Below are 23,777 nucleotides of genomic sequence, written 5' to 3'. Positions count from 1 at the left end.
AGGCCCAGCTATTGTTGATCATGCCATCTCTGACCTGTCATTCAATGATTTTTGTGATCGCAAGTCTATGGGCTTTCTACACATTAACATCCGTAGCCTGTTACCCAAACTAGACCTGCTAAAGTCCTGGGCACACACTGCTACTCCTGATGTTCTAGCTATTTCAGAATCATGGCTTAAGAACAGTGTTTTCAATCTAGACATCTCCATACCAGGTTACAACATTTTTCGCCAGGACAGAGCCACCAAAGGTGGTGGTGTAGTTTTGTTTGTTAAAGACCATCTGCAATCTTAATTTCCAAGTCTGTCCCCAAACAATTTGAACTGCTAGTATTCTGTATTGTCTGTTGCTCTTTGTTGGCTGCTGTGGGTGCAAGCCCAATACAAATTTCCCAGTGATGGGACAATAAAGTGACTTTTGACTTTTTGACTTGACTAGTGTTAAGGATCAAACTGTCTTCCAATTTCTTTCTCTCTGTCGCTGTCTGCTACAGACCACCCTCTGCCCCAGCTTGCACCCTAACTGCACTTGGTGTACTCCTGGCCCCACACGTTTCCTCTGAGTTTGTCCTCCTGGGTGATCTCAACTGGGACATGTTCAACCCCCCAGACGTAGTCACGCAGCAATTCGATGCTCTGATCTTTCCCAAATCATATCTGAGCCCACCAGACACAATCAGCCACGCTGATTGATGTCATCCTTACGAATGCCCCTTCTAATTATAAATCTGGTGTCTTCAGTCAAGATCTGAGTGATCACTGTGCCATTGCATGCATACGCTCTGGCTCCTCAATCAAGCGACCATCAGTGATCGTAACCAAGCGCTCTCTGAAGAAGTTTGAGCTGGGGGCCTTTCTCCACGATGTTGCAGCAGAAAACTGGGACCGAATTAATTCAGTCTCCACTGTGGATGACACCTGGTCCTATTTTAAGATAACTTTTAATCAGATCATCAACAAACACGCCCCACACATAAAATCACGGATAAAGGATCGCTTCAGCCCCTGGTTTTCCCAGGACTTGGCTGAGTTGATCCGCCAGAAGAACACCTTATGGCGGAAAGCTCGTTCCACCCAGTCTCCTGCTGACTGGCTTGCCTTTAGGCACTGTAGAAATAAAAGCACTCAGGCTGTCAGAAAATCCAAAACCAGTTACTTCTTGGACAAATTTGCATCCTGTGGCTCTGACGCCAAGATGTTTTGGAAAACGGTCAAAGCCATGGAAAACAAACTCACTTCCCCTCATCTTCCTAGTGCAATGACCTTTGGTGACACTGTTGTCACTGACAAGTCTCACATGGCTTCGCTTTTTAATCATCACTTTGTCAACTCGGCCCATGTATTCTCAGCTACTCCCCCCATTGCTGCTTCATCACATTCTCCTCCTCCTTCCAGCTGTGACGCTTTCTCCTTTAAACCTGTCTTGACCTCAGAGGTTTTAGAGGAGCTAACCAAGCTAGACTCAAACAAGTCTGCTGGCCTTGATGGGCTCGAACCCATGTTTTTGAAGAGCAAAGGGAGGCCTTTAGGCATGAAACTGGTTTCATGTTCATGAAACCAGTTTGAGACGACTTTTGTTGAATGTCCTAATCATTTGCACATGATGCACTTGATTCTAATTGTAGGCATTTTAAATAGTAATAAATGTGGGGGTGTCCTAACTTTTTCCTCACAAGAAAATTTAATTTCTATTAATTACATAAATTGTATTTGTTTAGTTATATTACCCCATCCCTCAATATTGTTCAAATGAAGATGAAATGTCCATATGTTTAAATATGTAGAAAAATAAGTTTTCATGGGGTGTCCTATCTTTTCTACATGACTGTACATTTATGATTATGTTATTATATGTATAGAAATAATGTGTGTTATGGAGGTTTCAAATGATATTTTCCAAAAGAGCTTTACTTCATTAAGGGCTGTTTATGGTAATAATCATATTTTGAAGATGCTCCTTTCGTGTACTGAATAGTGTTCATATCAGTGAGATGGTTAAGATGTTGGAATGATTTACTATGTCAAATATTAAAATAGGCACTTAATATTTTTATTTTTTATTTACTCATTTTATTACATTTGTAACTGGGACTTGATGAGCATTTTAAGTCTATGCACCACATTTATGAATACCTGTTAAATACTTTTTGGCTTCCACTTTTTTATTATGTAGATCAAATATTATAATCACATATTTGCGATAGTTAAAATATTGAAAAACATACAGACAGTAAACAGAAGTTACTCTCACCAAACACTTTATTTAGAGTCTCTACTACTGTATACACTCACACTGTGCTAATACTGGGAGGGGCCTCCCTTTGCTCTCAAAACAGCCTCAAGTCTGCATGGCATTGATTCCACAAGATGTTGAAAACATTCCTTTGAGATTTTGGTGATTCAGATCTGGTAATTGGGAAGGCCACTGAAGAACATTGAACTCATTGTCATGTTCATGAAACCGGTTTGAGACGGTTTTTGCTTTGTGACATGGTGCATTATCATGCTGGAAGAAGCCATTAGAAGATGGTACATTGTGGCCATGAAGGGATGCACATGGTCAGCAACAACACTCAAATATGCTGTGGCATTTAAGCATTGATTGATTGATTGATTGATTGGTATTAACAGGCCAAAAGTGTGCCAAGAAAACATTCCCCACACCACTACACCACCTCCACCAGCTTGGACTGTTGACAGGTGTTCCTAATAAAGTGTCCAGTGAGTGTATAATCGGTAAAGGAAGTGACAAAAAGGTTTAGGATATTCACCAAACTTGCATATTTAAAGATGTTTTGAAGCTATACAGTGTGTTAAAATGTTGACAAACAATGGACTAAAACATGTTTAGATGTTCTGATCATGAGGAATCAATGACAATATTAATTTAAAAGTCAAAGAATTTATGAATCAATCCCAGACTCCTAAGGCGAGACATGGCAGGTGATTTTTAACTCTAGATATCACCATGGAACTTCCCCAGTTAAACACTTATATTAAGACAATACATATGTTATGTTTAAATATGAAAATGAGGCCCTGTTCAATTAAATATGCGCTAATTTGCATAACATTCAAGAACAGAAATCTGAACATTAGATAAAGCCACTTTTACACAGGGGATTTTAGATATCTCTTTTTATCACTCCATAACTCAGAAAATACTGTCAACAGCCATACAAAGTACATTTCCGCCATATTTTTAGGAATACAATGTTACATAAATCAAGCTATGAATTATATATTAACAAACGCCTCTGTAAAAGCCATCAGAATATAGATAGGTTGGTGTATGTACGTGCTACTGAAGTGGAGATTTCTGGCTCAGAGTATGAGAAAAAACTAATTTTGAGAAAACGGCCTTCATAATTGGTTAATTTAGGAGAATATACAGATGCACGTAGACAAAGAATAGCAAAATAAACACCTACATGTGTATTTTGGACGTCTTCTTTCCACTAGTGTGAAAGAAGACATGTTATGGAAGCAAAATACCCCCAAATCTGCCTGCCGTGTCTCACCCACTATCATTTAGAACAGGATGGATTGTCAGTCCTTAAATATATATATATATATATATTATATTTTCTCTGTTAAAAGTTTTTTTTTTTGAGTTTTAAGGCTGTAGGGGGAAGCTGGTGAGTGCAACATGTCGTTAGATGACTTGAGTCACACTTTGATTTGGTTTCATTCATTTTATAATTTTATTGACAGCAGTTCAGTCTGTTATTTCACACATCACTTTGCCACTTATAATACTTTTATTATAATAATATAATAATAATAATATCATTTTATAATCATTTTATGTTTGTATTGACATTTTATTTATGTTTTTGTTGTTTATTGATAAATTGATGATTATAGCAAATCAAGTCAGTTCAAATAAAAGCCAAAGGTCTAAGCTCTCAAATGTTTTTTATTCCATGTTTGCTATAGAGCCTGAGAAATGAAGGTTTTAGTAGGTGTTGACAATTCTGTTAAATCTTTCTGAAAATCCTCAGGCTTTAGGAGGTTGTTTACAGAACATGACTTAGGCTTTTTAAGAGGTATTGTTTAGCGTTTAGGCCTAAATGGGTTAAAGGCTGTAGGAGGAAGCTGGTGAGGTAGTGAGTAATGATTGACAACATCGACAGCATTGTATAGTAAATCAGACACTTTATTTTGTATTTAATGTACAACATTCTTTCTCATTGAAATACTCATGCCAAATACATTAACTCCAATAGATCAACTATATATGTATATATACTGTATATATATATCTATATATGATTCACAACAGACACTTGAGGTTTCAGGGAAAGTGCTATACCAATCTATGGTGTATGTATATCATATTTCAATGAATTTCATGTTGGGATTACAATTGAAATTGGTCTGTTATAATAAAATCTGCAAATTAAAAAAAGCAGTGAGTTAAAAAGCTGAAATATAGATGATATATATATACAGAGCTCATTTAGACAGTTAGATGTCTCCCTGTAATAGGTGGGCTTGTGTGTGTGTGTGTGTGTGTGTGTGTGTGTGTGTGTGTGTGTGTGTGGTGTGTGTGTGTGTGTGTGTGTGTGCGCGTGCGCGCGCACGCGTGTGTGCATGCATGTGTGTGTGTGTGTGTGTGTGTGCGTGCACGCGTGTTTGTGTATGTGTGTGTTTGTGTATGTGTGTGTGTGTGTGCATGCGTGTGTATATGTGTGTGTGTGTGCATGCATGTGTGTGTGTGTGTGTGTGTGTGTGTGTGTGTGTGTGTGTGTTGGGGGTAGGGAGGTCTAGTACGAGCCATTATCAAAGAGCTATGCAGCATTCTGCAGGCAGGTGGACTGTGTTACACAGAGGATGGGGTGGAGGGGTGGAGGGATGGAGGGATGGAGGGGTGGAGCGGTAGAATGAGGTGGGGTCAGCGGAGGGGTGGAGAGAGAGGAGAGGGGTGGAGAGAAAGGAGGGGTGGAGAGAAAGGAGAGGGGTGGAGAGAGATGAGAGGGGTGGAGAGAGAGGAGGGATGGAGAGAAAGGAGAGAGGGATGGTTAACCACACAATATAAGCCTGATGGGGATTGTCTGTTGGCTGAAAGCTGAAAGATGTGTTATTAAAGATGTGTTATTAAAATGGAACACAGCAAACAAGGAATGTAGTTTGGGGCGAGGTCGGCGAGGTGCATAATGGTAGAACGGATCCTGTTACAGGCAGGTGTGGGCGGAGGGGGTGGGCGGGGGGGCAGGGGGGGATGGAAGCTGCAGCACTCTGTTTCACTCGTGTGTTCACCTGGTGTGTTACATTCTGGTGTAGTTAAACTACATATAACTTATCCCAATTGGCAAATATACCTGGTACCAAAAGTTGCTTGCTTTTAATGCATCTCCCCAAACACACTACCATCTAACTACGGTATGTATGTACACTTTTAAGTTAACACCCTGGTGGTGTCAGTTCCACCAAAAGCTCCGTAGCTTAAGTACGACTACTTTACGTTTCCCCCGCCACGACGACCCAGCCAGCTGCAAAGCCTTAAGACAGTAACAACTGCCAAACAAAAAAACAACAAAAAACAACAAAAAACAATGTTTGCAGATCAATCTTCTGCGTACGAGAACATTTTCGTTAAACGAAGAAGAACTTTGCAGGCCGAAAAGAAAAAAAGTACTACTTTGGCTACGTTGCATTCGGGGGGGAACTCACCCCCTCATTTTTTCTAAATCTACTGTGAAACAAAGTGCAAATCTGAAAACAGGGGGGGGGGGGGGGGGGGGAAAGGCAACACAGCGGCGGTACTGAGAGAGTTAGTGAGGTCATCACTGTGCGCCTCCTTCAGTGGAGGAGGGTGACGGAGAGGGCGGAGGTCAACAGCACCAGGAGGCTGAGGCTCGCCTGCTGGACGGCTGCGCCCTTAGAACCGGAACCGCTGCGGCCCTTGTTGGCCCCGTTGCAGAGGTTCCCCTCGCAGCACGTCATGTCCACACCCATCCCCGGGCCCATCATGGAGGCGATGCCGCCCTTGACACACACGCTCTTGGAGGCGCAACCCATCATCTTCATCTTCTGACTGCCCGCGTCCACTAGAAACACACGCGTACACACAGACACACACAGACACGCACACACAGAGAGAGACACAGACACACACAGGCACAGACGCAGACAGAGATACACACAGAGAGACACACGCACACACGGAGAGACACAGACACACAGGCACAGCCGCAGACAGAGAGACACAGACACACACACACACACACACACAGAGAGAGACACAGACACACACACAGAGAGACACAGACACGCACACACGCACACACACACAGAGACACGCACACACACAGAGAGAGACACAGACACGCACACACACACACACACACAGAGACACACACGCACACACAGAGAGACACAGACATGCACAGAAACGCACACACACACACACACACACACACAGAGAGAGAGAGACACACACATGGAAAAAGAGAGAGAGAGAGAGAGAGAGAGAGAGAGAAACAGTGTTAAACACTAACATGGGAGGGTTCTATATGACAGAGAGCCATATTGAGGAGGAGGAGAGACCCAGGGTGTCTGCCATAACCCTGGGTTAGCCTGGAGAGCTAAAGCCTGCTGGGCGCAGGTGGGAGAGCGCTGGAGCACAGTGTTATCAGGGGCTAACGCTAGTGACCCTCAGGTGACAGGCAAGGTCACTGCGTCATCCAGGAGATAGAGACCCGTCCACCACTACGTCACCCAGGAGATAGACCCCTCCACCACTCAGACACCCAGGAGATAGACCCCTCCACCACTCAGACACCCAGGAGATAGACCCCTCCACCACTCAGACACCCAGGAGATAGACCCCTCCACCACTCAGACACCCAGGAGATAGACCCCTCCACCACTCAGACTGGTCCACATTCCTCATACCAGCAGCCCAGGAGTCCAACAACACAACACAACCATATGGTTCTATCTGCTGCAGCGGAAATTTGTCTACTGCTTTGCCCCCCCACCCACCCCCACCTACACCCCTACCCTCCTGCTGTGTCTCCTGCCCTGCTCTCAACCTCCCAACCTACCCCTACCTCACCCCCACCCTCCTGCTGTGTCTCCTGCTCTGCTCTCAACCTCTCAACCTACCCCTACCTCACCCCCACCCTCCTGCTGTGTCTCCTGCCCTGCTCTCAACCTCCCAACCTACCCCTACCTCACCCCCACCCTCCTGCTGTGTCTCCTGCTCTGCTCACAACCTCTCAACCTACCCCTACCTCACCCCCACCCTCCTGCTGTGTCTCCTGCTCTGCTCACAACCTCTCAACCGACCCCCCCCCCACCCCCAAACCCCCACCCTCCCTCCCTGCCACGTGGGGACCCAGTCTGGTATGGAAAGCATGTGGGTGATAACAGCAGCGGGTCAGTCTGTTGGCACAACCTCATGAGGCCTCAAGGAGGGGGGGGGGGGGTGGGGGGGGGGCACAGGGGGGTATGTAAACGGTATGGAAATGATGACACCATGGAATACTGTATAAACATAGTTAATCATTCATGTGACTACATGCCTATAAGCTGATCATTTGTGATCATATCTGTATGGTAAAGGCCCCGCCAAAAAAGCCTACAGTTCCTCAAATGAGGGCCAACTGCAAATAGCCTCAATACCTACATACTTGTATAGCCTCAATACCTACATACTTGTATAGCCTCAATACCTACATACTTGTATATATACCCTCAATACCTACATACTTGTATATATACCCTCAATACCTACATACTTGTATATATACCCTCAATACCTACATACTTGTATATATACCCTCAATACCTACATACTTGTATATATACCCTCAATACCTACATACTTGTATATATAGCCTCCCACACACTCCTCAGACCTCTCCACCCCCTAACACCCTACACCCTCTCTCCTCCCCCCTCTCCTCTCCTCCTCAGACCTCTCCACCCCCTAACACCCTACACCAGGGGTGCCCAATACGTCGATCGTGATCGACCGGTCGATCGCAAAGGTAGTATGGGTAGATCGCATGGCATTGAACAAAACGGGGGAAAAAAACGGAAAAAAAACAACGAAAAAAAAGTTCGCCTATCATCTATCCTCACTATGGCTTTTGCCACTTGATTGATGTACAGGTAAGCCAGTCTGCGATCTGATCTTTTCACCTACACCTAACACGCGGTTCACCACGCATGCGCAGTCAACAGCACCAACTACAAAATACAAAATACCGGTGAGACTAATTACCTAGTTAGCCTTCCAATTTCTACTATTTACTATATAATACTAAATAAAGGCTATACAAATGAGTGGGGAAGCTGGACCAAGTAAGAAACCAATAACGTATAACTTCCATCCAGAATGGGAGGAGGACTTTTTTACACGATGTGATATTGGAAATGTGTCTGTCTGATCAGCAAATCTACGATGGCTGTTTCGAAGAAGGGAAATGTGGCAAAAGAGCGAAAACGTACGGCTGCAACGATAGCTTCTTATCGCGTCAGTCACGTTCTTGTTAAACACAAGAAGTCATTCAAAGACGGCGAAATTGTGAAAAAAGTTTCTCGAGGCTGCAGATTGCCTTTTCGATGACAGATCCACAGTGGCTGATGACACCTTGCAACCAGCTCCTACAGCCCTGACTATTAGAAACTAGCTGCCTCCTCCCAGTGCCAGGTCTCCCACTAAGGTAGAGAAATGCATTTATTTCCTCCTTTCAAACTAGGGAACTACCTGTTTTGTATCTGGTTTACTTTTCTGTTTGTTGGATCAGTAGTTGGCTATGGTACTGCAGACTGGCTGTCAGTGTGTGAGTGAGAGAAAGTGAGTGTGTGTGTGTGTGTGTGTGTGTGTGTGTTTGTAGTACGTGCATGTACGTTTGCGATGTTGAAACTAGACTGGTAGATCTTGGCAGACTGGCTACTTGAAAAGTAGATCTTGGTTCCAAAAAGTGTGAGCACCCCTGCCCTACACCCTCTCTCCTCCCCCCCTCTCCTCTCCTCCTCAGACCTCTCCACCCCCTAACACCCTACGTTACCTTTCTCTAGAACTGTGAGTAAGTGTAAGAAGTAAGTGAGTAAGTTTGAGTAAGAGTAAGAATTGTAAGTGGCTTTGGACGAAAGAGTCTGCAAAATGACTTAAATGTAGACCTCCTATGGTTGAGATGTGATTAAACAGGGTAGAATAACTATGGTTGAGATGTGATTAAACAGGGTAGAATACCTATGGTTGAGATGTGATTAAACAGGGTAGAATACCTATGGTTGAGATGTGATTAAACAGGGTACAATAACTAGACTGTGGACAATTCCTGTGGAAATTGTGAAGTGTGCTTGCCCCCCCCCTCCCCGGGCCACTCCATTGCATCCCCCGGCGAAGACCACATTTCTCTAGCTCACCCAGGGGCCAAGCTAACTAGCACTGGCTAACTAGCGCTAGTTAACTAGCGCTTACTAGCGTTAGCTAACTAGTGCTAGCTAACTAGCTAGCTAACTACCCTGCACCCCCCGGCGAAGACCGCGTTTCTCTAGCTCACCCAGAGGCCGAGTTGTGGTTTGTGTGTGTGTGTGTGTGTGTGTGTGTGTGTGTGTGTGTGTGTGTGTGTCTGGGTCACCCCCCTGCGACCCCCGGCGAAGACCCTGTGTCTCTACGTCCCCCAGGGGCCGAGATGTCGTTTGTGTGTGTGTGTGTGTGTGTGTGTGTGTGTTTGGGTCACCACCCTGCCCCCCCCCCCCCCCCCCCCCGGCAAAATCCGTGTGTCTTTACGTCACCCAGAGGCCGAGCTGTGGCGTTTTGAATATGGCACCATTCATTGTCTATGGGGATTTGTATCCGCTAAACAGGGCATTGTGGGTAAACCGTAATTTAACCGTATAATTCAGTGGTGTAGTCTACGTGATACGCAGGACTACGCCGTATACCCACTAGGAAAGGCCAAGGATTTGCGTATACCCACTAGAAAATGCGCGAGGATACGTAACGGCGTTTTGTGACAGAACTTTCACTTTCATTCATAAAATTCACCCCGTAGACCTGTGTTACGAAGCACTTACTTCGAACTTTCTGACATGTTTGTTATCACATAACCAGTCGTTCAGAATGCTAGTCTCAGTATTTCCCCTACAGAGCCTTGGGGTGGGCGGGCCGCGAATTTGCGAAACCTAGGATGGTAGGGGGAGGCAGGGCAATACCGCTACCTGATTGGTTGGCGAAGCACTCCCTCATTTCGCCAGCCAGCTGGACTGAAAAAATCAGGTGTGGTGCTGAGGCACAAATATGTACATTTCAAGCCTGCAAACTGCGACACTTTAAATAAATGTGCAATAACACTATTGTGCAATATGACAACCCTAGTCGTCTATCTGTACAGTATAGTATAGTGGATAGTGTACATAGCCTTTATTTATGTAAACCAGCTCCTTCCCTTCTTGTGATTTTTTTAAAAGTGTTTTTTCCCCTTTCCTAACACCAGGGGAGCCACCCCTCCTAAATTTCGTTGTTTGGTACCTGTACTGTAGCAATGACAATAAAGACGATTCATTCATTCATTCATTAATTCATTCATTCATTCATTCAAGTGTCTGATTATAGTTTCATGGTGTGAATAATAGTGTCAAAGAACTAGCAAGCTAGCTAGCTAGCTCAGAGGTGATTAGATGAGCTAGTCTGCTGCACACATGCCAGCTAAAGAGCTAACTGGAGGCACTTTATTATTTTACTTAAAGTAGATATACAATCTTTCTTATTCTGCTAGAATTGGGCTTTATGGTAATACCATAATGGCATATTTACAGTACATGGACAGTGGATTGAAGCATTGGAACAAACCCTCACTCATGGGAAATGTCTGTTTTTTGTAGTTGGACATACGATTTTCTTACAGGTGAGAGAGTAATTAAAGACAGTATCTGACTCTATTGCCCACAGCAACCCAATATTCAATTAGAATGATGTTATGATTTTATATGAATTCAATGTATACCTCTTATTAAATTATAAATACTCTGGTTGTTATATTTGCCTTTTGGGTGACAGCAAAAGAGGGAGAGAGGAGGATAGAGAGGGAGAGAAGGAGAGAGAGCAGGATGGTGTCGGCACACCAGAGAGAGAGAGAGCAAGAACCAGGTGAGAAAGTGGACATGTAGTCAAGACCACGTAAGTAGCCTTGAGAACCGATGGTTCTCGAGCCTAACGGCCCTTAGGGGGCAGGAGCCTATCTCCTGTTTCTGTAGCGTGAGGCAGCTTGATGTACAAGTACAGTCCATGCCACCCCCCCCCCCCAAGGCAGCAAACACTGGTGTAGATGCATACTGTATGCATAAGTGAGTGTGGTGGTGCGTATGGGGTGTCGCTACGGGACAGGTGTCGCTCTGACTGGGAGGGCAAAATCACAGTATACCCACTAGAAAAAACTAGACTACACCACTGGTATAATTCCCGTACAAGCAGCGTGAGTTGGAATGAGCCGCACGTTTTGACACCTCTCATGGCTAGTCCCAAAACTGTGGGACAAGTAGCTGGTGCAAATTTTACTACAATAATAATAACTAGACTGTGGACAATTCCTGTGGAAATGATTAAACAGGGTAGACTACTACCTATGGTTGAGATGTGATTAAACAGGGTACAATGCGTCGTGCGAGTGTGGCGCAGAGGACCAAACCGCAGACCATGTTATCCTGGACTGCCCGGTGTACCACCCACCCAACGGGATGCATGGTCTGTCGGTATTAGATGACGAGACGATGACGTGGCTTCTGGAGGGGTGTCCAGAAATATAGCCCGAGTGAGCCCCTCAACCAGGTCTCGGGGTGGTAAAAGGGTAGCCCCTCGGCCCCGAGCCTGGTGGAGTGGAGAGGAAAACAACTACCCATATGCCGAAGAAGAAGAAGGGTACAATAACTAGACTGTGGACAATTCCTGTGTAAATTGTGCTTGCCCCCCCCACAGGCGACTCCACTGCATCCCCCGGCGAAGACCGCGTTTCTCTAGCTCACCCAGGGGCCGAGCTAACTAGCACTAGCGCTAGCTAACTAGATAGCTAGTTAGCTAACTCCCTGCACCACCCTGCACCCCCCGGCGAAGACCGCATTCCCCTAGCTCACCCAGAGGCCAAGTTGTGGGGTTGGGGTTGGGGTGTGTGTGTGTGTGTGCGTGCGTGTGTGTGTGTGTGTGTGTGTGTGTGTGTGTGTGTGTGTGTGTGTGTGTGTGTGTGTGTGTGCGTGCGTGTGTGTCTCTCTCTGTCTGTCTCCCTCTCTTTCTTACCCTTCCTGCTTCTGGCGATCAGAGGGACACCTGTAAGAGTTAAGTGGCAGTTGGCGGTTGCTATGACAACAATGGTCTAGCCAGACCTGCTTTTGTCTTTGGCCAGCTCTCAAACAAACGTCTGAAACTTACAAAACGATTAATGTTTGGGCTTATATGTTGATATTTGAGTGACAGTAAGAGTTGCTGTACGTTTCCACGTAGACATTGTGAATATAGACATACAATTGTAGCTGTTGGAGCCGTTTGCAAAATGTGTACAAAAAGTTCAATAACGATTTGTTGTCACTCTATTCTCAACATTCCACTATTAATTTCCTATGGGAATTTTTCTCCACAAAAAGTCTCTGTCTGTGTAAACCGTATAATAGAAGCAACGCGAGTTGGAACTCCTGGACTGAAAAAATCAGGTGTAGTGCTGAGGCACAAACATGTACATTTCAAGCCTGCAAACTGTGACACTTTAAATAACGTGAAACAATACTATTGTGCAATATGACAACCCTAGTCGTCTATCTGTACAGTATAGTACAGTGGATAGTGTACATAGCCTTTATTTATGTAAACCAGCTCCTTCCCTTCTTGTGATTTTTTTTTTTTTAAAGTGTTATTTTTCCCCTTTCCTAACACCAGGGGAGCCACCCCTCCTAAATTTCGTTGTTTGGTACCTGTACTGTAGCAATGACAATAAAGTCCATTCATTCATTCATTCCTACTCCTTCATACGATCCCTCAAAAGCCATATTTAACTAGGCTACAGTATTTTTGTTGTTGTTTCTACTGATTGTGCTTTTGTTTTACTTTTTATTTCTCTATATATTCTTGTTCTGTCCATGGAATGCTGTGTATTTGAATACTGAGAAAAATAGCTATTATTATTATTATTATTGTTGTTGTTCTTATTATTGTTATTATGATTATTTTTATGAGTTGCATTATTATTATTATTATTGTTGTTATTATTAGCATTATTATTGTTATTATTATTATTATTATTATTATTATTATTATTATTATTATTAGTAGTAGTAGTAGTAGTAGTAGTAGTAGTAGTAGTAGTAGTAGTAGTAGTAGTAGTAGTAGTAGTAGTAGTAGTAGTAGTAGTAGTATAGTTATTATTAGAACAGTATAGGCCTATACTACTATGGTTGAGGTGTGATATACCTGTGGTGGAGATGCAGAGGTCCTCATCCCCCTTGCAGCTCAGCTCGGTGGTGCAGTCCGCTCCGATGCACGTGTAACACTTCTTCCCGTTAGCAGCGGTGCTGATGGCACCTGGAGGAGAGAGAGACGAGAAGGCTTTAAAACGCACGCACACACACACACACACACACACACACACACACATGCAGGCACGCACGCACATGCAGGCAGGGGCGTGTCCAGGGGGTGGCCTGGGGTAGCACGTGCCACCCCTGAAATCTGATTGGCCACCCCCCTGATTGATTGGCACACAGCTGTATATAGTTTGATGTAAAGAACTCTCGCAAAAAACATTTATGAAATAGTGTTTTAAGTACAATAAAGCTTTATTTATTTTAAGAACGTGTGGTGTAGCCCCGCGGTGGCGTAGCGGTCTAAGCACTAGCCACTAGTGCAAGCTGCCCACCGGGGACTGGGATCGAATCCCGGTCTCGCCAGACCCGGATATGGCCGAGGCACACAGGGAGCGGCATATTGAGCGGCCGCTCCAGAGGGCGGTATAGGACTATTTCCGGACAAGGATCCGTCGCGCAACAGCGCCCCCGGGGTGCCGGAATAACGGTGCTGGGCTCGAGGAGCCAGTCAGCTAGTCTGCCTGGCGATCTCCTCTGGGGCTGCCGGCCACGGGGTCGTGCGGCGGATCCTACGCAATAGGCAGGGGATAATTGGATGCTAGGTTGGGTTCAATTGGATACTAAATTGGGTGAAAAAGGGATAAAACCTGGAAAAAAAAAAAAGAACGTGTGGTGTGCATCTCCAGCAGTGCGATATCTGTAAACATACTATAGACTCTCCGCTCAGGGTTGCCAGATGGGATTGACAATTTCGAGCCTAACCAGTCTAAAAACAGCTAAATCCACCAAAAACCAGCCCACCTGGCAACCCTGTCTCCGCTGCTTCAAACTCTTCCACTTGTTGCGCAAAATGGGCCAGAGTTTGTCAAATCCAATGTTGGGCATCTCGTTTCTTAAGTCCTGGTATAGACCCTTTTACAGTCAACGTCATCAAAATATGTGCGCGCATTTAGGCAACGGAAGCGTGGACAAAAACAACATTCTTGATCCAGAGTTAGGTATGCTTAAAATAGCTTACAACGGCTACTAGCATAAAGAAATGGGGGGGCGGGTGTTGTGTTGTTGTTGTTACGGTAGAGGAGAGGAGAGCTCCGGTGAACTGACAGTTTTGTATGTGGAAGTTTGCAATTAAACGCACAGATTGTAAGACAACATATCTCTTATTATTTCACCACTGTCCAAGTCGGGACGTTACAGTATCTCTGAAATCTATAGCTAATCTATTCTCTGATTTCAATGGAAAACTAACATCTAGCTAAGGCAGGCCTAGCCAAAGTAACCAGCGCTTGCTGGTGTTCTATCTGTCTAGTAAACAAATGTGTGTGTGTGTGATATGTGCGTTATACCTGTAAAAAGCCTGGGTAGATGGTACAACGCAAGCCTCAGGGACAAAGACCAAGTGCAGCAGCTAAGGCAGGACATCACCAACAGTCTGGAAAACATCAACAAGACCCTACTGCCAGGGAAGCTCAAGCTCTGGTGCCTGCAATTTGGACTTCTCCCTCGGGTAATGTGGCCACTCACTATCTATGAGGTCCCAATAACAACTGTGGAGAAGATGGAGCGAAACATAACTTCATATGTGAAGAAATGGCTCGGTGTCCCACGCTGTCTGACCAACATCGGCCTCTATGGAAAAGGGGTCCTTGAACTACCCATCACGAGCCTCACCGAAGAGTACAAGTGCTCTAAAGTAAGACTCCAGATGACGTTGAAGGATTCCAGAGACCAGACCATCAGCAATGCTGTACCACCCCTTATAACTGGACGGAAATGGACACCATCTGACGCGGTGCAACATGCTACGTCAGCCCTGAGACACAATGACATCGTGGGGCATGTCCAGCTGGGAAGAGGAGGCTTTGGCCTTGCATCAAGTAAACCAACTTGGCGTAAGGCCTCAACATCAGAGAGGAGGAAAATGGTGGTCGAGGAGGTGCGCCGTCAGGAGGAGGCTGAAAGAAGCGCGAAGGCCGTCTCTCTTGCAAAGCAGGGACAATGGATGAGGTGGGAAGGTCTGGAAAGGAGAAAGCTCAGCTGGAGGGAGCTCTGGGGAATGGAGGCAAGCAACATCAGCTTCATCATCAGAGCTACCTATGATGTGCTCCCATCTCCAAAAAACCTTCACCAGTGGTATGGTGAGGACCCAACCTGTGCCCTCTGCCCAACTCCAGCGACTCTCAAACACATCTTGTCCGGTTGTAAGACCAGCCTCACACAAGGCCGCTACACCTGGAGGCACAACCAGGTCCTCAAGAGCCTGGCAGCAGCTCTTGAGAGCAAGAGGAATACCACGAACTCCTTGCCCTTGAAAGCAACCAATTCCATCACGGCACCAACATTCATCCGAGAGGGACATAAAAAGTCCAACCATCCTCCAACCAAACCAGAAGCTGGACAGCTAGCCATGGCCCGGGATTGGAAGATGCTAGTCGATATTGGCCAGCAACTAATCTTTCCACCCGAGATTGCAGCCACCACCCTTAGACCAGACTTGGTACTCTGGTCCCCTTCACTGAAGTCTGTTTACATCATAGAGCTCACAGTCCCGTGGGAGAATTCAGCTGAAGAGGCCTATGAGCGCAAGAAACTGCGCTACACAGAACTGGCAGCAGACGCTCAACAACGAGGATGGAAGGCAAAAGTCTATCCGGGTGAAGTGGGATGCAGAGGTTTCGTGGCTTCTTCCACCATTACGCTGCTGAAAGACCTTGGCATCCATGGACAGGCTCTGCGACAGACAATTAGATCACTCTCTGAAGCGGCCGAAAGAAGCAGCCAGTGGATATGGATCAAGCGGAAGGACCCTTGCTGGGCTCAAAGAACAGCAACATGACCCGCTCACTAATCGCCCCCTACCCCCACTCCCACTTGAGAACCCAGGTCAGAACCCTCCAGGAGGAGGGTGAACAAGGTATGCGGTCAGCTCTAGGCCTGACTCAGGGAAGAGGACACCCCTGCCTTGCATAGTCCCGTGGGCTGCGCCATTTAAACAACCAGGCAATTCTCATGATTGGGCATGGGACACAAGCTCAGGCTTGATCACCCTGTAGCTGGCCGCCTTAGATGAGGGTGTCTAGTGTTGAAAAGGCCGAAACACCCCATGATTCAAAGGTACTCTACTGACGATGTGTCCCGAAATTTAACATCCTTCCCATGTCTGAGATACAGCTCCCATGCCACTCTCAACATCAAGGCAAACCTCATGTGCGTACCATCCATTGGCACAATGGACAGTATAACATCACGTCCCGTGTTTCATGATTCTATACATAGTCGTCTTGTATCCTTGTCTTTGGCTTGCATCGGAGGACTTCTGATTTCAAGACATAAAAGTCTGAATCTATGTCATGGTATTTGATGTACTGTACATGACCACAGCTTGCGTAGTTGTAGGCATCTAGTGATTTATATGCTCTCAATTTCTCACGGGTCTACACGCTAGGCTTCTCCACCAAACAATAATAATACATTAGACTTATAAAGCGCTTTTCTAGACACTCAAAGACGCTTTACAAACTGAAAAGATTGAGTAGTAAAATAAAAAGAAGATTACTAAATCTAAATCTAAGTGTCTTTGTAGGACAATCTACTCTGTATATTGCAAGCAGGGCCGCTTTAAGGGGGGGCTAGCTGGGGCGGTGGCACAGGGCCTCGCGCTTTGGAGGGCCTCGCGTGAGGCAGGGTAATTTTTTTTTTTTTTTTTTTTTTTTTTTTTTTTTTTTGTACCCTGGCTGGCGAGGCCCTCCAAAGCGCCAGGCAAGGGACCATATTATTATTTTTGCCTTTAATACATTTCTAAATGTTCACACATGTGATAATCATAGTCAATCATACATCTAAAATCTAGCATACCTGTAGGACAGGGAGATTCTTAGCAACAGAAAAAAGTAATTTCCCCCTATGACACCTTACGTGAAACGTGAAAAGAATTTTTGGGCGCGCGTTGACACTTGTTGTGCATAGTGACTGCTTAGTGCAACGGACAAAATGCAGAGGGAACGAGACCGAGGAAGAAAATGTTAATCGGGTGCTGAAAAAATAAATACAAATAAAAGAAAGGAAGGCTTCAGGGCCTCGCTTAGAGGTTCGTTCGAAACATTTCTAAAAACAAGTGAGGCTCCCGTTAGCACCGAAGAAGCTAACGTTACTGCTAGCACTAGCAATGCTAGTAGTAGCACGGCACAGCCCCCCCTGAGAGGCAAAGATGATGTCTCTGAGGTGGAGGAGGACAACTGCTACACCGGCAGCAGTGGGGCTGCCCAGCCCCAGGTGATGATGGTCAGGAGTGGCGAAGTAGAGGATACGGAGGCGGAAGATGGAGCTACTCAGAGCAGCAGCAGGGCTGAGAGTGATGGAACGCAAGACGAGCCTACGGTGTTAGATATGTCATGTATGATGATCCTGGTAAATTGGCCGGTACATATGGACTCTACAGTTACAGAAGTGATCATTAGAAGAGGTCCCCCAAAGATGAAACCTGGATTTAGTTATCCTAAAAATAATGAGAACAGGAACTTTAGTGAAACTTTATTTCTCAGAAAAATACCAAATGGGGAAAAAATAGAAAGAAAGTGGCTTGTGTACTCTCAAAAACGGGACATGTCTTTTTGCTTTTGCTGTAAGCTTTTCAACATAAAGGATAGGCCTACATGGTGGTGAGTAACATCTCTATTCATGTCAATAATGGCTTGTGCGTATTTAATGTTGGGTATGATGACTGCTTTATCCTAAATCCTAATCCTTTACGGGTATAAAAGGTTTGAAATGAAACAAACATGGTTGTAAACTATCTAAATAAGTAGATATGCTATTGTCTATCAGCACAGCATGTGAGCGCATTTCTTGCAATATATCGGTGCGTGCGTGTCGCGCGGTTATAACAGTAGCCTACATCATTATAAAAGGCCTCGCAAATCTGACTTCGCACAGGGCCTCGCATATCTCCCAAGCGGCCCTGATTGCAAGTATATCTAGATTTCGGGCGGAGAAGTGGCGAACAAGCAATGCCAGCGTCCTCTCTCGACCGGCATGTTTTGAAAAGTGAACAGTCTTAGGAGTATGATCAATGTAATGTTAGCTAGCTACCTCTAAACATGGATTTGGCTGGGCATAAATTAATTAATTTGCGGTGGTAAACACAGTCTGGCTATCTTATCTGTCTGGTTAACTTATCCTGTGTCGTTCTGAGTTATAGGTGTATATATATCTGCCCATTGAATATTAGGCCACTTGCTAATGTCATCTACCCACTCAGTAATAGCACACAGATCTGGGAGTCGCCAACCATTTGACAGAGTTAGTTTGTTTAAGTAGCATTCCCAACTTTGTGCGACTGCGAATTAGAGGTGATTCGCATCGAGTTTATGTGAATGAAGCTGTTTCCATTAAATTTCTCATGCGAATCAGAATGTTTTATGGAAACGCACCTGTTGATATCTGAAGAGTTGAAGAAGATATGCATATTTCAATGTTGGTACATTCCAAATCAACTAACAGAGAAAATGCCTTTCAAACTTTTCATACTTTTCACAGGCAGGTAATGGCCAGGTAATGGATTGGAACAATATCTCGTTAACTCCGACCACTCCCCCAGATTTGTTTGTTTAAAGAATAAATATGGGAGTTTAATATTACATTTGTATGGTGCCACTCTGTTGTGTTGTGATTGGTAGCACTGGGACTTTTAAACAGGGATTGTAATGTTAGTAGCCTAATTAAAGTATACAATGTGTAGTGGAGACAGAAATGGCAATAAAAAGCACAAAATGGTGCATACAAATTGACCAGAATGCAGGGAATTAAGTGTTAAATTCTCAAAATTGTGCCACCCATGCATAACTAGGTGCCACCACTGGGCCACCCCAGTGAAAAAGGTCTGGACACGCCACTGCATGCAGGCACGCACGCACGCACACACACACACACACACACACACACACACACACACACACACACACACACACACACACACACACACACACACACACACGCACGCACACACACACACACACACACACACACACACACACACACACACACACACACACACACACACACACACAGGTATGCACACGTAAACAGGCAGGACAGGAACAATCACATACACGCACGCAGGCACGCATACAACATATCTAAGACAAAAAACATGATAATTGATTTTAGAAGACAACCCAACAAACACGAAGCCACATCGATAAAGGGACAGACACCGGAGTGTGTGCACTTTTACGTATTGAGTAGTATTAAGTATTGACTCAATTAAGTATTGACTCAAAACCGAACGCTGAAGCAAACTTTTAGTTTGAGGAAACTGTCAAAACCATGATGAAACCTATTCTACCGTGCTTTTATTTAATCGATTAAAAATAAAATAAAATGTCTTTGATGCCATGGTTCGGAAACCTGTCCTTTTAAAGAACAGAAACTCTCCTTTAAAGAACAGAAACTCTCCTTTAAAGGACAGAAACTCTGATTCAAAATGTGACGTAGACGGAAACAAGTCACAGACTTCATCGCTCTATCCCAGAAAATTACAAGCAGGTTCATTGCTTGGCCTATGTATTTGTATTTTTGTCAATAAATCAAATCAAATGAAGAGAAACGGTCTAGCAGGCTGACTGCTGAGTCACAGCTCAACCGCTCCCGTGCGCACCAGACAGCAGCAGACTGCTCGACATTGGGCATGACTATCGGCCAGGTGCCCATCTCCTGCCCCCAAACTGTATGTCTCTTGCCAATGATGTTTGTAAAATAAAATAAAAACCTGCACATTGTAGGCTATGTAGCTACTAGGATGTAAGGTGTTTTAACTTCACGCATTTTGTAACTTTCGGGCACTGACATTTTGATACCGCCTAAATGCTAGGCTATTTATCCAGCCCAAACCTATAATAATAATAATAATAATAATAATAATAATAATAATAATAATAATAAATGCTATTTATCCAGCCCAACCCGCCCAAATGCTTTTTTGCCGGCCCAGTGTGATCAAAAGTAGCCCATTCGGCGGGAACACGCCCCATCTGGCAACCCTGCACATAGACTTTGCACAGTGAATTTCAGCTTCTTCTTTCTGGACTATAGTCAATTTTTCTTCATTATAGTCAATGTTCATTGTTCTATTCTGTAATCTTGTTTTCAATCATTGTAAAGCGCTTTGAGTTGCATCCGTGTACGAAAGGCGCTATATAAATAACGTTTCACTTCACTTCACATAGTCCAACGTGCAGAACAACACGGTATAAAAATGGCACACTCCATCACTCAGATAAACAATCTTGTGGATGTGTCTTGTTTACTGCGATAAACCAATCTACCTAGCTGAACACACACACACACACACACACACGCACGCACGCGCACAAACACACACACGCGCGCGCGCACACACACACACACACACACACACACGCACGCACACACACACACGCACACACACGCACGCGCACAAACACACACACGCGCGCACACACACACACACACACACGCACACACGCACGCACGCGCACACACACACACACACACACACACACACACACACACACACACACACACACACACACACACACCATATTAAGCGCTGATTCAGTGATACATTTAAGTCAAGTTAACTTACCCTCCGCGAAGCCGGAGTTGCACAGTTCGGTGTTGCAGCATTGCGTGTTGATGTACGTCGCTGCGATCCCAAAGTTAACGGACGCTCTCATGCACTGCTCCGCCACCACGCACGACTTCATGTTCATGTCGGCCACCTTAGAACCACCTGCAGAGAGGGACATGTCAATGGGTGCGTTCGTAAATTCGCAGATAGACGTTAAGCACAATGATATTATTTGTTTTTGTTTGGAAAAGCTTATATTGTCCTATTTCACATTCGATAGAGTAGCCTATTAGATATAGCCTATATAACCTATAATATAGCCTATAGCCTCAAATAAAACATAACATTTAACAAAACAAAACAATTAACAATCAAGCACTAAGAAGACTAGGTCCTGCATGCAATCGGTTATTTATTCTCATGTATTCTGTTGAATGAAAAAAAACATATTGAGTGTTTATTGTCTCACCAGCATAAGACGAAATTCTGATTGCGCCACATTGGGTGGGTCCGTAACAGTCCGTCGGCGCGTCCGTGCACGCTTCAGGGCCTTTCGGAGTACACTCATAACATCTCAGTGAATGTGCTGAGAAGATAAGTTTACATCACAGATCAATACGGGGCATGAAACAGGTTCAGGCCAATTCCGTTTTTATTGGCAGCCATTTAGAACTTAGCGGACACACAGAATAGTTTCTACGACATCAACACTCTAGAAAGTTAAGTTAATGGATTTACTTACTTATTTAAAAAAAAAAAAAGTATTATTAATTTCATGATTTAAACATTTAATCATTGATAGGCTATAGTTACTGTTTAAAGTAGCCCCATTAATTGATAAGCCTGAACGTATTTGAAAAGTACTAATAAAATATATATGGCAAAAAAATCAACAGCGGCACTCAGAAGTACTATATGCATATATATATATATATATATATATATATATAGATAAAATATCAATAATACCCAGCAAATAAACGATTAATTAAAGAGACATCCAGTTACTTATAATCATATCAAGAATAAAAACATATCAAGACTAAAATCATATCAAGACTAAAAACCCATCTTTTTAATATTGCCTTTAAATGAAACAAATATTAAATTATGATTATAGAATGATTGGAGCACTTTGAGCTCCAGTATACAAATAAAAAGTTATTATTATGATTATGATTATGATTATTATTATTATTATTATATCAAATCTGTACAACAACAAACACAAAATAAATGAGTTTACCGTTGTGGAGCAGCGCGCTCCCGAGGATGAGGAGGATCAGGTGCATGTTGAGAGCTCGTGCGGAGGGGGGTTACAATGAGTCGGGACTTCTCCAGTTACAGTATTTATCTCTGAGGGGTGGAGAAACTGAGTGCACCATGTGCACGCGCGCGCGCACTGGATATGCTTTGGCAGGATACAGGTCGACAGATGTTAGCAATATGATATATGATATCAATAGTGATAGAATGCGTGTGTGTGTGTGTGTGTGTGTGTGTGTGTTTGTTTGTGTGTGTGTGTGTGTGTGTGTGTGTGTGTGTGTGTGTGTGTGTGTGTATGTGTGTGTGTGTGTGTGTGTGTGTGTGTGTGTGTGTGTGTGTGTGTGTGTGTTCAAAAGCTCAAAAGTCATGACAATGTTCTAGAGAGAAACAGAAAGTGCGAGCAGGACCTGACAAAGTTCTGTCTGGACTGAAGCCAACACATGGATTAGAGAGGTGTGTGTTGGAGCATATCACTGTGCATGCATACAAACATACACACACACACACACACACACACACACACACACTCACACGCATGCATACCTACATACCTACATATACATACACACTCACATACCTACATACATATTACATACATACATACATACATACATACATACACACATACATACATACCTACATACATATTACATACAGTGCCTTGCAAAAGTATTCACCCCCCTTGGCTTTTTACCTATTTTATTACATTACAACCTGTAATTTAAACATTTTTTTAATCAGAATTTTATTTGATGAATCTGCACAAAATAGTGTTCGTTTTTAAATGAAATGAGAAATATATATAAAAAAAGAATTAAAAAAAATAAAGAACTGAAAATTGGCATGTGTATTCACCCCCTTTGTTATGAAGCCCCTAAAAACTTCTGGTGCAACCAATTACCTTCAGAAGTCACATAAAACACTTCTGCAAATGTATTAAAATTAAAACACAGAAATACCTCATGTGCATAAATATTCACACCCTTTGCTATGACACTCTTAAAATGAGCTAAAAAGCAAAACTCACTAAGTTGAATTGAGTCCATCTTAATGCAAGGATGATAGTTGTATTAGTATTAAAAATTAGTATGTAATTTTGGAATCAATATCTTTGTTTTTATAGGGTCTCTGATTTGTATAGGAATCAATTACACACTGTGTAGATTAGGATGTCATGACCAACTCAGCACATTTTATAACTTTCTCTTGATCCTGAACACCTCAGTCACTGCCGGTAACAAATATACCCATAACCTGATGCTGCTAACCACTAGAGACACAAGAGATGATGCGGAAACTGCATTGCATGTGCTCGATTTGCACTAAACGTAATGCTTTGTAGTAAAACCAAATAAACACATTTCCAGCCACTTTC

The 23,777-nt window shown here is 43.9% G+C and overlaps 1 protein-coding gene across 1 annotated transcript; it reads right to left on the bottom strand.

Annotated features, from left to right (window-relative positions):
* Positions 1-4,502: 4,502 nt before the first annotated feature.
* Positions 4,503-22,472, bottom strand: LOC308165825 (urokinase plasminogen activator surface receptor-like). The gene is made up of 5 exons (XM_080539995.1): positions 22,383-22,472; positions 21,606-21,722; positions 21,152-21,298; positions 13,418-13,528; positions 4,503-6,053 (listed from the first exon to the last, which is right to left on the bottom strand). Exons 1-5 carry the CDS (start codon positions 22,426-22,428, stop codon positions 5,806-5,808), a joined length of 669 nt encoding a protein of 222 aa, XP_080396121.1. The 5' UTR covers positions 22,429-22,472; the 3' UTR covers positions 4,503-5,805.
* Positions 22,473-23,777: the final 1,305 nt, after the last annotated feature.

Source organism: Nansenia antarctica (genome assembly GCF_963989245.1).
Source record: "Nansenia antarctica genome assembly, chromosome: 10".
NCBI lineage: Eukaryota > Metazoa > Chordata > Actinopteri > Argentiniformes > Microstomatidae > Nansenia > Nansenia antarctica.
This window is presented reverse-complemented; position numbering and strand designations above follow the sequence as displayed.